The sequence below is a fragment of the Hydra viridissima genome, unplaced genomic scaffold, assembly GCF_058129835.1.
Source record: "Hydra viridissima isolate aposymbiotic clone 2 unplaced genomic scaffold, HvirCarnegie_v1 scaffold_8, whole genome shotgun sequence".
NCBI classification, from domain to species: domain Eukaryota; kingdom Metazoa; phylum Cnidaria; class Hydrozoa; order Anthoathecata; family Hydridae; genus Hydra; species Hydra viridissima.
The window spans coordinates 16023108-16039156 of NW_028324307.1; the positions used below are offsets into that span (position 1 = coordinate 16023108).

Genomic DNA, 16049 nt, shown 5'->3' on the forward strand with positions numbered 1-16049 from the left:
TAATGCTTTGATACCTGTCAGTTGACAATTTTTAACCGAGTTTCGTTAAGTTGGCCAGGTTTTCTAGAGTTTTTGGGTTTACAAAGGTTACCTACATAAGCGAAGTTACAGCTTTTTCTTTTATTGAGAGAGAAGTTTTTTTTAAAACAAGCACATGAAAGTAAAGAATGAAATTTCAATTTGTGTTTTCAAGGCAGTTTCTTTTTCAGATTTGAAATGTTAGCACAATTTGATCATTACATTTAATGTGTCATCATTTAATCTGGTTTTTGCTTATGTCACAATAAGACCCCTTATTGAAAAAGTTCTTTGCAGAACCAATTGAGGTGGGCTCAATTGTTTGAAGAGCAAAATAAAGCTTTAGAATCTTGCAAGGTCTCGCTTTAGTTGCCTCAAACTATTTCTTTTTAATTACTGGACCTCCAAAGTAATCAATATCATTTTTTTCAGTGTCTTTTTTCTCAAGTTCCATTTGAAACTTTTGGAATTCATCTGATGGGGTCAGTGTTTTATTTTTTCTTTTCAGTATTATTAGTTGTGATCTCCACTTCCAGTTTTCCCTTTCTAGAGACAGACAGCCTTTGTATAAAAGCTGTATGTAAGGATGCAATAGAAGTTTTTGTTTTTTTTTCCAAACTGATCATAAGATTGTTCAAGAAAATCTGGAAACTACAGAAACGCAAAGAGGTGAATCAGATTTTCATTTCGTCTCTCTTGAATCCATTTTTTATATGTGCCAGCCAAGGAATTGCCGATGGACCTCTTCAAGCTCCTAAACTTTCGAAGTATGAACATAAGTGCGAGCAAAAATAAGGTCTGCAACTTCTTGGCAGAGGTACTTAACGGTCATTTCTATGGGAATTAGGGACTTACAGAGTTCTTTGATCCTATTTAAGTCTTTATCATTGAGATCAAACTCCTGATCAAGCTCAATCATTACCAATTTTACCTCTTTCCTCAAATGATAAAAGCGTTGCAACATGATAAGTAAACTGTTCCACCTTTTTTGTGTGTCACAAATCTAAGCTATTTCCTTTCCAAATGAATTCACTATTTTTGGTTGTAGGAAATCATTATTTTTAAGCAAACATCTGCGAAAATTTTTTAATATTTTCTGATTTTGGTATTTACAGCTTTGAACTCCGGAATCAATTCAGTATCTATTTAATTTTCCTATGAACCTGAATGTTCTTCATCATCCTCATTTTCATCAACTTGCATTTGATGGTTGAACTAATTCATAATATCAGACACAAAGGTAAATAGCATGAGTAAGGCATGGAATATGTAAGGGACCTGTCTCTTGAACAAACTTCATTATAATACTTGCACCATCGGAGAGCCCGAGTAATCCATGGGTTTACAATGAAGAACCATAAACTGCAACATGAACCATGGGCCCCATAGAGGTCCATAGGTTTTTAATGGAACTCTAAGGGTTAATTATTGAATTCTCAGGGAATATTTCCGAGAGGTTCTCCATCTGATTCGGCTGTCTTGAACTTTTCATGAATTCCATGAGTTATACCTTTAATTTACTTTAAAAAATTAAAAATTGTTTATGATTTCTTTTACCCTCCCTCATCTATTAAACTAATATTATCTTTGAGAAAATAAATTATTGAACAGGTTGTTTATTTACTGATTTTAAATGTTTACTTTAGACAAACCTTATGGAGGCAGGCCATTGCGCTTTGAATGTAGTATTTGTCATCAACGCTTCCATGCCCCAAGTCACTTAAAAAGACATGCACTTAGTCATGGAACAGAAAGGCCTTTTAAATGTGATATTTGTAAAAAAGGTATTAAATGTTTGCAAAAAAGGTATATGACGGTATGTAATGAATGATACATTTTTATCTGGCAGGTGCTTATCGATTACAAAGATAACACTTATACAAAAAAGTTTGTAATGTATGAATAATAATGTTCAACTAACCAATATTATTATGAATTTCCGAAACAGTGTTTTAAAAACTGTTGAAGAAACTTGACACCTGATTTAGTGGTGATTAAAATTACTTTTTGCATAAAGCAAGATGTAAAACACTGACTTTCTTGCCTATTTGCCTGTATGTTTTTCATTATTATATAGAGAGGAATTGGTTTAATTTGGGAAAACAATTGAGAAAAAATGACCTCCAATATGCAGAATAGTAGATAACTTTGACCTCCTATATACAGAATAGTAGATAAGACAAAAAAATCCAATTTCTATTTTTTATTACATGCTCACATTCTGCTTCCAAAGAACATTTTCCTTTTTAAGAAAACGTGTATTTCTCACTTTCTAAACAATTCACACAAAATTATATAGATAAAAATTAACTCACCAATCAATCTTTCTCATAATAGCAGTAATTATTCATTTAAGTTAATGTAAGGTTATGGATCAAAATATTCCTTCAAAATGATATTCAATTATTTACTTTATACTTTTTATTATATCAGCTAACTTTTGGTTTTAAAACCAAAGAGCAAACCGAATTATTGATCATTTTTAATGTAAACCGTTTTGAAAAATAATGTCGAGGCCATTATAGCTATTAGAAATAAACCAGTCAATTACTTTGGGTCATTTTACTTCATCTAAATTTTTATTAAGTAAACTGAATTCTGAGATGAATTGCAAGATAAACAACATGAACTTAACTGCTCACATTGTGTGAAATTGATGAATTCCAACACCACATTTTAAAATCCTCCACAAATTTTTAAGCATTTAACCAACCATAAATCCCTCTAAAACGAAAAATGCACACAAATTTAGATTGAATTTCAAACGAAATCACACATGCGCGCAAACACATTTTTGCCTATATCAATCATTTAACCAACTAGCTAAAACCATCTTAAAAGCAAGCTAAAAATTTGCTCACATCCGCACACATACGCAAAAAAATTAGCTCAAAAATATCATTTTATGTAAATATGAGATGTAACCTTGTTACATAGAACTTTTAGTGCTATAAATCTTTAGTAAAAGCTATTGAGCTAAACTTTAACAATTTTGAAAATGTCATAAAAGTAAGTAAAAAAAATGGAGACAAGTTTGTAAATGATATATCCGCTGTCTTTACCATTTTAATCTTTAATCTTATTTGTTACTGGTGTAGCATTTTACACTGGAGATACTGTAAATAATTCATCAGTCCATCAAATTTTGTAACCCTTTTTACTGGTGTAGCATTTTACACTGGAGATACTGTAAATAATTCATCAGTCCATCAAATTTTGTAACCCTTTTTACTGGTGTAGCATTTTACACTGGAGATACTGTAAATAATTCATCAGTCCATCAAATTTTGTAGCCCTTTTTACTGGTGTAGCATTTTACACTGGAGATACTGTAAATAATTCTTCAGTCCAACAAATTTTGTTGCCCTTTTTGAAGATGGACTTTTTCTTGCTTATTCCTACATTGTCATCACTGAAAATTTTGATTTTAAATTTATTTCTGGTGTTTTAAGTTTTTCTAAGTATATATTTTTCTAAACTATATTTTTATTTTCCTTCAAGTTAGCTTCAACAGGAGTCATTTTATCGAAAAACGAATAATATTTTTATATTTTTTGACTAGATCATCAACAACGTTTATATATACAGGAGTTGAATTAGCGCTAAAGTATTTCCACATTTTTACTTTCATTTTACGATTCCATCTTTCACTCGTGTTTTCTTCATTTTTTGTAGAGTATAAGTTCAGTGAGACTTGGTGCATCTCTGTATCTTTGTTACAAAATTTTTAAACTTTATCAACCCAATATTTTGTTGGTTTTCTTTCATGGAATGAAAATTAAAATGCTTTTGCTACAGTCTTACCAGTTTTATCTTTTAGAGGTAGCAATCAGCCATATTTGAAGAAAATATCAATAATTGCTAGTAAGTATTTTAAACCTTTGTTATATTTGGAGAATGCTTACACGTCAATAAGATTATTAGTCTGTATTTCATCTATGCCATTAGCTCTTCTATTTGTATATTTCTTTTCACTTTCCAAAGCAGTTCATATACCAAATAAGAATAAAGTTTTGGATGGTGGTACACAAATGAATGTATACCATCTTCCAAAACTATTCGTTCATCACCATCGAAACTCAAACTCAATTTATTTATTTGTTCGTCATATATTTCATGAATACGACAATTAATAACGTTAATAGGTAAGACTTTATTTATCTTTTTTTTAAAAAAATTTATAATCATCAAATATAATGCGGTGTTTTACAACTGAGTTTTTTGCAGGTTTACAATTCTTGTCTACATTTCCGTCAAATATTTTGATAGAATACACTTTAAACAAACAATTTTCTTTAACAACCTTACCTTTCTATCCAAGTTTGATCAATCCATTTACTTTTTATTATATCCTGTTTTAATATCAGCTAGATAATTTCTTTCAAATTCACTAATATCAAATATAGTTTCAACATCTGGAGAAATATCTTTTTAAAAATCATCAGTTTCAATTTCATAAATTTAACTGTCAGTATCTGTCTATAATAGTTCTTCTTTATCTTCATATTTATTCGTCATGTAACCATATAACTTCATGTAATTTCATCAAATATTCTATTTTTTCTGCAATCAGGAACTAAAAAATTTATTTCATTTGTATATCTTTCAGATAATCATCAAAACTCGTACAAGATTTATAGTCGATGGCTTTTTTTATTGCAGATGGTTTTTTTGCTTTAGATTTATCACTAACTAATCTAAAATCTATCCTACTTCGTTTATTCTCCATAATTTTTTCAAAAAAACACAAATGTTCATTAGCATGAAGAAATTCTTTTTAAATTCGTTTATAGCACCTATTTTCTAGTAAACATTTATATCAATATTTTTTTAGCCATGGTCTTTCCTCAAACTTTATTCCTCAACGAATGTTTAACTTTAAGCCTAAAGTAAAATACAGTTTTAAAGTCTCATGATGAATAATATTCTTTATAAATGTTAAATATCATTTAAATTAGGTATCAGTTTGTTAAAATTACTTTTTTTAATCTTTCAGGAGCAAGAGGATAGTCATTATGTAAGTCATATGTAGCTCTTTTGCAACAATACTTAAGCTCATTCATTTTTCTTTCATTCATTTAAAACCATGTGTAGGTAAAGGATAACACACACTTAGATGGCTTATCTTTATAATATTCATCTACCATGTACTTATTATTAGCTTTTACATATGTAGCTCTCTCGTAGAGAACACAACGTTGCAATTTTAGATCTTCTTTACTCATTAACACAGCGTTGCAATTTTAGATCTTCTTTACTTCTGTCTTTACAAAAATTTAACATTTAGTTTATACTCTATAGATTGCCTCAAAAACGCTCAATAAAAAACCGCTCAAACTATATTTACAATATTTCAAGGAAACTACGTCAAACAAATCCGCTTTACGTAGTTTCCTCCACAAATTTCAATTACACTCCTCCTTGATCCTCATGGATCACAATCAAGAGCAATAACCTTTAGAGTATCTAAGGGCTATCCGTTGTTCTCAATAGCTCTTACGCAGGGGCACTTCGGTTTTCCTGACCCCGTTGCCATTATCCAGATGATTCGCATCCTCGCTTGCCGGCGTGGTTTCCATATTTTCGCCACAACTTGCACCATTATTGCCAACCTTTATTTTCACATCTGTCACATTATTTAAGTTAGTTTGCTGCATTCCACTTCTCGGTCCGATGCGTTCCACGTGGCGTGGCATTCCGTCCATCTAGACTACTTGCTCTGATACATCCCAATTCATGTTGCCTGGACGCTATTTTGTTACACACCGTGCCTCGGGGGTTTCAGCCACACACTCCTGCCAACTCATTAGTTTCTAGGTACTTTGATTGTCAACTCAGCCATTCCGTTCATCCTTTGACTCTTTCGGCATAGTTGTGCAATTTACTCATCGGACTCGCTCCCTCTTTTTCAATTGAGATGTTTTACCAATAAATATCGTCTGATATGGAAATATTTGATCGCTTCGCCTCTCTCACTACAGTTCGGTTGTTTCTCTCAATGCTATTACCCGAAAGACAGTAATTGACTCTAAGCTTTAAACGCATCCCCACCCCCACCCCCACCCCAGCTTTCAAGAAATATTTTAGTCTCTTCACTTCTAAATGTAGTGTCATTGTCTGTCAATATTTCTTCTTGTGCTCCTCTTTCGCAAAGTATGGACTGCAACTGTAAAATTACTGCAATGCTTCCATGCGAGTTTGGCAGTTGATGCCTCAGTGCGAATCTTGAAGGCCCACACTCAATCAAGCTTAAACAACTTTCCCCTCTGTAATAGGTGATATCCAGGCCTAATCTTTTCCAATTTTCGTTGACTTCTAATTTTCCATACTTCTACGCAACGGGTGCCGGATCTGTCTGGTTAGCACTCCCGAATTACTTTTTGTTCATCTTCCTTCGTTGCAGTTGGGAACATCTTCCGAACAAACGGCAAAGTTCTTCTTATTTCAAAGTGTCCAGTCTGCTAGTTTATTTCCAAAACTGATTATTTATCCATCAACGCAATTCCTGGCATAATTGGCAATGTCGTTAAGTTTTAACATTCTTATCCAACGACCAGGTAACCTTGCTAATGAGTCGGACAAGTTGTCCTTCAACAATATCAGATTTATGTTGACCTCCAAGTTTTAGTTATCAACCTACTCCCGGGACAAGTTCACTCTTTGTTGTATAAGCAGTTCAGCTGACGCTTTTAATCTCAGTCTGTATTTTCCGGTTACAGCATCAAAAATCCAGTGAAAAACCGTCACGGAATCTGTGAACAACTGGAGTTTGTAAAGCTTCCATGCCAAAGCCATATTAACACCACGTAGTAAGGCGTCCAGCTCTGCTATGTTTATATGAACTTCAAATCTGTCTTTAAGCAACCATGTTGGATTTTAACAGTGACTCCTCCAATTTGGGCAAGAGCTCGTAATGCCAAAGAGCTAGCATAAACCGATACTTTACCTTCATCTCCACGTACTTCCCATTCTCCACGACTGGGGTCATTTTCTCCCACCCTCTTCAACACTTCTTCCAGTACACACCTCACCCCCATATCATGGACCTCATTATCCCATCCATTTGTCAAAGAAACTACCTTCCGCTTAATAATGCTGCAAACAACACGCAACCAACGGCACACCGACAAGTGACTCACGAACTGCTCACAAATGGAGAAAACTGACCTTTTTGATAATTTCTGCGGAATTTCCTCGAGCCGATTGCCTCTCGTCCACATTGGTTTTCCGCCAAACTCCTTCATAGCCAATCTAACTTATTTCATGTCAACTACATTCTCATGAACAAAAATAGCATCTACGTATGCCAATGTCCCTTTTTACACTTTGTCATCTTGCACAACGATAACACGCACGACTGATTTTATGATAATCGGTGCCACATTAAGTCCAAAGCCAAGTCGCGTCAAAGAATACAGTTTCCTCTTAAACATCACCGCTTGATATGACCATAGTGTCTCATCCGCTTTCGGCTGGATTTCAGCTGGAGATATGCTTTTCGCAAGTCAATAATTGCTGGCTTGTTACCCATTCGTCTCCTCTGCCTGAAATTCTCAGCACAGATATCCTAATCTCTTGTGAGTGTCTCGATGAACCATTTTGTTTCTCTCTTGTCTAGCACAGGCCGAACTTTGTTTTTATTGCGATGAAGCCCCCCTCCCTCCCCATTACTGGTTGCTGGCCCTTCGGCGGTCCCATTATATGTTCATTATATTCCAGTAACCATCTTTGCTTTATCCACTCCCGCAATTGGCTCTAATACTTTTGCTTAACGACTTCTGGAACCACGTAATGAGCTACTGTATTCGCAGATAAATTCGGATCGTCCCAGTTTTTCCATATTTAACTATTCAGTCCACCACGAACACTGCTTCGTGGTCCCGTTTCTTGATTTTAAGTCATATTTTTTCTTCGTTTTTTACCATCGCGCACACATTCCCCTCAAAACTTCCTTTAATCCCTCCTAGCAACCGCATTGAATTTGTTCCATGCATTACATCTGCTCCAAAGAGTCGAAAACTCGCCATTAAAACCTGATCACGCGCGCAGACATTGCCAACTTCAAGGGAAACCGCTATTGCTCCAACACATTTTTGAACTTTGCCTCTGACTTTTGTAACCTTTACACCACTCGATCGCTACAGTTGATCGTTTCGAAACCAGTTTTTGAAAAACAATTGTCGTTGAACATCTAGTATCGACAATAGCTCTCCCATTTCTTCCATCCACCTTGATTTGAGTAACCACAAGTACGCTTACTCCACGGGTATTCGAGAGCGAGCAAACGCACACCGCTCGTTCTCCTCCTTGTTTTCCTGCGGCTTTGTACATTTTGGGGCCACGTGTCCATTCACTCCGCATTTGAAACACCAGACATTATTTTTGGGGGCTGCGCAGTTCTTTGCGAAGTAATTGAACCCTCGACAGTTATAGCACATTGCAGACTCAGGTGGCTTCGCTTTCACAACGCTCCGGCGGGTGGTGGCAGCGGTTATATTCGACTCATTTGCGCTTTTTCGATTCAAAGGAGCTCTTACTTTCGGCAACATGAAGTTAATCGTTTCTTTCGCAGTCCTGAGTCTTGAAGACACTGTTTCCGTCAATCCAACAACAAACGCAAACGCTTGGTGTGTCTGGCGAGGTTACCAGACGAGGCGCCATCTCAGAAAACTTTGTTCTATTTTATTTTTATTGTTTATTTTAACATATTTTGGAAAGCTATCAAGTTATCAAAGTTAGGCATGCACCTAATATCACCTTTACTGTTACCAAGACTTTTAATGAATAGATGACTTATATCCTATTAGATCTTAAAAAAAAGAGTTAAAAAAGTTTTGAATTCTTTAATTTAAGATTGAAAGAATTGTGGGCTAAACCTCTATATTTAACAGTATGCATCTCTTATTTTTTCATTCCTTTTGTAGTGCTAGCGTCCCACACAGTGGCGCTTTCAGTGCAAGTGATTTTTTCTTTCAACTTACAGTGATATAACAGTGATATAGTTGAACATTCAAAGTCCTTCTTATCATTTTTACCAAATATTATATCTTTTTATCTAATATTGCTTATAACTTTAATACCTTGCTCCGACATTTTCATTAACTTTTGTGCTACATTTTCATCATCAGATGTTAAAGTGTAAGTAATAGGTTCTCTACAGTATACACTATCATTAAAAAAATTTATATAATAAGAAAAGTTCGAAGGTTCATGGTTTTGAAGTTTTTTGTATAACTTTGTGGCTTTGGCTGACGGGTATCATTTGGTCTTATGATTTGAAAATAACATAAACACTCTAAGCATCTTTTTATAATTTTTGAAGTATGATATACTTCCTGTTTCCAGGTTTTTTTTTCTCATTAGTTTGTTTTTGCAGCAATACTCCTTTTTTATCTGGTGAATCTTGTGTATGAAATGAGCATAAACATCTTACAGAAAAACCTTTTAGCTTGTCTATGTGATACTTGTGTTGCTATTAATCTACTCTCATCAGTAGTTAGAAAATAATGGCTTTTTTTTTTTTTTTTCATTTTATATCATTTATAAATGAACAGGTAATTTATATGAAATCCAATATTTTCACTTATTTTAACATGGTATACTTATTTTGTGTCATAAGCAAAGACATCTACTACTATTTCTTGATATTGCTTTACAAACTTTTTGATAGATTTGATAAATAGAGGATTTTAAATACCAATCATATCTAATTCATTCTCATATCTTCTGAGATCTATATCAATTCGTTGCTTGTTATGATCTCTAGTTTCCTTTTTTCTTAACATACACCAAAGAAAACACTTTGAATCCTCATTTTTTAAATGTATTATTGCACCTTTAGATGGTTACTTATATATATATATATATATATATATATATATATATATATATATATATATATATATATATATATATATATATATATATATATATATATATATATATATATATATATAATATAAAATAACTTTGCAACTGTAGCTTTTTCTGCATTTAAAAAAGATTCAGTACCATATTTCTTATTTCTTTTTTCTACCGTAATAGCATCTATTATAAGAGCGTTTTCAAATTTCTTCCAAGCAGATTTTATTTTTATAAACGGATTATAGTTGAATCACTTTCTTCCGATTCACCACCAAACTTTTTTCATTATTTCTAAAGTTTCATCTTTTATAGAATATTGTTTATTGCTAATATCTATTCTACCAGCATCTTTTAAGTATTTCATTATAATGTCGAGTAAAAGTTTTTCAAAGTTAAGTGCAGTGCTTTGCGAAATGGCTCATCTGGAGCTACTTGTCTTTGTTGTTGAGTCATTTTTGTGTTTATTAGTTTTATTAACTCCTCTTTAGTCTTGAATAATTTTTCAGGCAACGCACTTCAGTAATTATTTGTAACTCTGTTAACAATCATTTAGATAAATCATTCTGATTTTGACTTGGAGTGGCTCCTTTTGGGCTAGTACTTTGTACTGACTTTTTTGGAACTATGTAAAATCCTTTTTCCGATTTCGCTTTGTGGATATGTAGTAGTACATTGCATAACGTCTACTTTAGAGATAAGTGCTTGCACTATTTGCAATGCTTATACTGAAGCTTTATTGGGACATTCTGTGCTGAAATTGTACCATTAATGTTAACTAGATATTTATTGTTTCATACATGACCATTCCAAAAAGATATTGTTCTAGATCCTTTACCTATAAACTAAAAAGCCCTGTATAAGCAAGGAAAAGTAATTTTTTCTCCAGTTTTTACAGACTTTGATGAGCATGATCTTGGATTTTTTCCTTGCTTTACCCAACCAAAGATAGGATTTTGTTGAACTTTTCGAAGATCTGACTTCTCTTGCAAGTCAAAAGACTTTATTTCTAAGCAATTCAATCTTTTTTTTTTTTTTTTTTTTAATCTTAGTATAACCTGCACTTGATATTGCTACCTCTTTTCTTTAAATTCTCTAGCTTTATCATTTTTTCTTGTAACGACATTTTTTTTAAAATACTTTTCATTGAAATAATTTATCTTAATGATATTTTTGGTTTACTTTTTTTTTTATTTTTCAGTGTTTCATTCTATAGACTATAGGTAGTATCACTTTAAAATATATTGTATTTAAAAGTTTATACATTTCTTCCAATGAGGGTGTTACGTCTGGCACCCATCAAGTGTTACTTTTCAAGTAGCTGCTACATTGTCTCTCACAATAGTATCATCATCAGAATTTCTAGTGAGTTTATGTTTAATACCATACTCCACTTTATCATAATTTTCATAAAATTCTCTTGTGGAGTAAAGGTACTTTAATGCATTATCAAAATAAGCATAATCATCACAATTAAATAATCTACCTTTAAATGCCAGATAACTCTCAATTGAATGAGCATACATATCTTGTAACTCAATGTTTATATATCAAGAGGGCGATTTAATTTTGTACAATTTTCTGGTTCATACGACTAGTACTCATAAATCAATGCTTTCGTCTTTTAGAGGGGATTCAGATAAATTTTAAATGTTCAGTTTGTTATAGAATAGAAAAATATTTTTTTGTCTTATGGTTCTAATTATACTTTCTCATATCAAGAAAAAAGATTTTTTTTGATAGATCCAAATCTGTGGGAATAATTTTTCTTTGTCAATAAAAATACAAAGTTTAATAGAACTGAATTGTTTTTGTGATTTATTTTTTACATATACCTTGTTACCAAACAATGTAGTTATTTCTCCGAAGTCTTCCGATTTGAGATAGTATGTGACAGTATGGGAACTGTAGCTGCTGTCCGAGGTCATAAATTTAAAGTACGAAGTCTTCTTCATATGGTATCGTGACTAACACCTGTTCCATGAATCTCAGCAAGTTGTATTTGGAGACTTGGTGCAGTAGTGAACTGTTCTCTAAGTGTTCGAAGCATTAAAAATTGGTCTTTCATGGCATTGCTAGCTCGTGGTCTGCCTTGGTCAAGTCGTCTAGCGTGATCATTGGTCTCTACAAACCTTTGTAGAACCCTACCGATTTTTGTAGGAGACTCCAGATCTTCTACCAGGTTCGCGATTTGTTAACCTTTCATTGAACAAAGTAACAATTACAACACATTCAGTACGACTTAAATTTCATCTAGGATGCTGCATTTCAAACAGATGTCTTGCTCAAATGACAGTGATCTTTTCTACAGTTAAAAAAATTTTAAATCAATATATACTTTTCTTTTAGAAGTGAGGTTTAATTACAACAAAACATGCTACTTATGAAAATCTGCTATAATTTTGAAATTAAAAAAGGGAAACGGAATAAAACCTACAAAACATGCTACTTATGAAAATCTGCTATAATTTTGAAATTAAAAAAGGGAAACGGAATAAAACCTACAAAACATGCTACTTATGAAAATCTGCTATAATTTTGAAATTAAAAAAGGGAAACGGAATAAAACCTACAAAACATGCTACTTATGAAAATCTGCTATAATTTTGAAATTAAAAAAGGGAAACGGAATAAAACCTACAAAAGGCGTAACAATAAACATTATTACCATCTTTGTAATTGTTAAACCCGGGAAATACGTAATAATTTTCAAAATGTTGTTTAAGTTGGAATTTATAAGTTGTGCGTTAATTTTGCGGCTAAGTGTATATTCTTTCTTATCAGTATTGGTGTATTCTTATTTGTATATCCTTACACAGCATTGGCTAAGAAGATAAATAATTACTATTTCGTTTTAGTAGTGGAATAAGGCTAGTGTACTTGTTGATATGGCTACTTATGGAAATTTATCAGAATTAAACCCCACAGGTTGATTGGGTTAATTATGTCGAGGGGCTTAATTTTTTCTTTATTGCAAACGAATTAATAAACGAGGAAAAAAGAGCAACTATGTTCATTTGGTCAAATGTAAACTGTTTAAAGGCTTTATAGCACCTGGAAAAACAAGTGATAAATCATACACCTAACTATATAAGTTAATGAGCAATCCCAAGAAGCTTACCCCAAACCCAATCGCTGAGTATCTTAAATCTAATTCTAGAAATAGAGACAGCAATAAGTCAGTAACAACATTTTTGCAGAACTTCGAGCGTTGACAACTTATTGCGCATTTGAAAATATACTTGATGATATGGTGCGGGACAAAGTTGCAGCCCAAGCAAAAATAATATTGTATCTTTAAAATCTAATTTGCCAAAAAACAATCAAGAAATCCGAAATTAAGCCAGAAAAATTATGGGAAAGTTATTTTCTTTGATGTCTGGGTAAACATTAAGCCGAAACATGCCATTTAAAGAATCAGGAATGGTTTTATTGTCACAACAAGGGCCACACAACATGGAAATGTTGCAAAAAGAAAAGAACATCAAAAAGTAAAACAGTTTAACAAAAGCTTTAAAAGAAGTTATCAAAACTCTAAATTCGCTATGAAAAATAAATATTAATTGCCAAAGAATATTTCACTCAAGCTCATAAGTCTAAAAATGTCACAGAATACCTATTGTAGATGCATTAGTCAAAAAACACTCAGGGTTGTTCTAGGAACATTTAAGGACACAGTGGTACACATAGATTTACAACTAACTGTAAAACCAAAATTTAGTGGAGCACAACCGGTACCATATGGAGCATTGGAAAAATTTAAGCTAGAACTTAACTAATTAATATCTTCTGGTATCTACAGACTAGTTTGTCATTCCTCTCGGACAGGTACAACTGTTCCAGTGCTAAAAAGGGATGGCACAATTCGAATATGCGGTGAGAATAAAAAGACCGTAAATCAAGAAGTAATATGTGATAGTTATCCTCTCTCGAGGACAGAAGATTTGTTTGCGACTTCGGCGGATAGACAATATTTTACAAAGCTAGATTTGGCTCTTGCCTACCAACAGTTACTTCTTGATGACCATTATTATGAATTATTAACCTTCAATACTCATTGAGTTTTATTTGAGCTTACAGGCCTGCAGTTTGGAGTACATTCAGAATAAGAGATTTTCTCATAGAAAAATTGAGGTATTGATTGGCAAATTACTATTTACCAACGTTCAAGTTAATGACTTTTTGTGTAGGCGAATATTGAAAGGGTTTTGCAAATTCTATAAACTGCAGTACTAAAGTTAATGGAAAATTAGTGCGTATTCAAGTCAACGGAAGTTGATTATCTGCGCTTTAAATTAACAAAGGATTGAATTGCACCTCTTGAAGACAAACTAAATGCAATTAGGAATGCTCCTGAACCAACGGACTGTACTCAGGTGAAGTCTTTCCTTAGAGTTATATCTGTTACCACAGATATTTGCCAAACCTAGCGTTGATGGTGGAGCTCCTCCATAGACAACTTTCGAAGGGCATTCCCTGGTCTTGGGGTATTAAAGAACGAGTTGCTTTAATAATGCTAAAGCAGAAATATGCTTTCCGAAATTATTAGTCCATCATGAAAATTTTTTCACTTTGGTGACGGATTACAAACCTAATGCAGCATGGAAGTACGAATTAATTTTGAAGAAGGAGTTCTAATTAGGGGAAACCAATTTGTAATACTCAAGTCATAACAGGGCTTGGTATTGAAACAGTTACACTGTGTCCATCGAGGGATGGTGCGCATTAAAACATTGGTAAGGAGCAACCTTTTGTGGCCTAACATGGACAAGGCCATTGAGGAGGCAGTACGCAGATGCCAACATTGTAAAGTACATCAAAGAAATTGCGCTAATACACCTTTGTGAGTATTTATACAGACCATGCAGTCGACTACATTACAACTACACCGGTATATTCCTAGGACACACATCTTTAACTGTATGTGACGCTTATTCAAAGTGGATTAATGCAATAATTTTGAAAAGTGTATATTTTTATATTTGCTGTTCTTGGCATCTCCGAGGTTAGCGGCAACGGAACTTCGTTTAACAGTGCTAATTTTGCCGAAATTGTCAAAATAAATTCTATAAGGCATATTTTTACCGCCTCGTATCACCCTTCTTCGAATAGCCTAGCTAAGCAAGAGGGTGCAAAGTTTTTAAAGAAGTCATGAAAAAATATCCAATTAACAAAGCAATTCCATTGAAACCACAGTATATCGATTTTTATTTTCATATTGATCACCATGCGTTCACCCATCGGATTTTCACCAGCAGAACTATTACTAAAAAGAAAATTGCGTATTTCAGAGCCTAAAGTTGCATATCAGAGCCTAAAGTCTAATCTGAAAAGTGAGGTTGAAGGAAACCAAAAGGAGGCGGAGAGGCAGAGTAAACGAAGGACACATTTGAGGCAGTTCGACTATGGAGACAACGCAATGGTAAACATTCTCGGAAATGGTCTAAAATGAATTCTTGAACGAATTAGTGGAACAACCAACTTTGAAATCCAATGAGTAAAGAACTTAGGGGTGTGATTTTTTGTTTGCTACCATTTTTGTTTAGAATAAGAGGCTTTAAATTATAGTCTTGATAAATTTTTAAGTTGTTTTTTCCTTTTTAAATTATGTAAATTAAATGTGCTTTATAATGCAACAAAACTGAATGTTCGCGTGGTCGTGAAGAATAATTAGCGACCTTCAAAATTTCTCTCATTTTATAGTTGTAATCCTTTAATATATAGCCTCCAGATGATATTCTAAATTTCTCTATGATTCTTGATAATATTACGTGTATTATCCATTAATATTTTAATTTCATTATCTTCAAGTAAATATTTAAATTTTGGAAAAGTCATGAAAAAGTTCAAGATTAAACTTATATTCATCTTCATTATCTTAAGCAGATTGTGAGTTGTGTCGGCAAAAAGATTTGGGTTTCCTCCAGAAAATCTGACAATATCTATTTTATTCTCTTTATAAATATTTCTTTTATTTATATTATTCTATTCTATTTGTTGTATAAACATATACCAGATTTGCATTAGCTCCAAAATTGTGTGAAGCGCTAGCAATATCATAATCTATAGCAGACTTTTTCATAAGTTTATATAAGAATTATTTAAGTCTATAAATGATGATTTAGCATATTTTTCAAACTCATCTATAGCAGCAAAAAAATTTTTTCTAA

At 33.0% G+C, this 16049-nt stretch overlaps 1 protein-coding gene across 3 annotated transcripts in view; it reads left to right on the forward strand.

Moving 5' to 3' along the window:
* The window catches only part of LOC149885342 (uncharacterized), a 47959-nt gene that overhangs the window by 15363 nt on the left and 16547 nt on the right, over window positions 1–16049 (forward strand). For 2 of the 3 annotated variants that reach the window (XM_090096020.1, XM_090096019.1), the window contains one exon: window positions 1665–1802. The exons of the other annotated variant lie outside the window; for it this stretch is intronic. In XM_090096020.1, the coding sequence (XP_089952146.1) occupies window positions 1665–1802 (138 nt within the window). The remainder of the gene's footprint in view (window positions 1–1664; window positions 1803–16049) is intronic. 3 annotated transcript variants of the gene reach the window in all.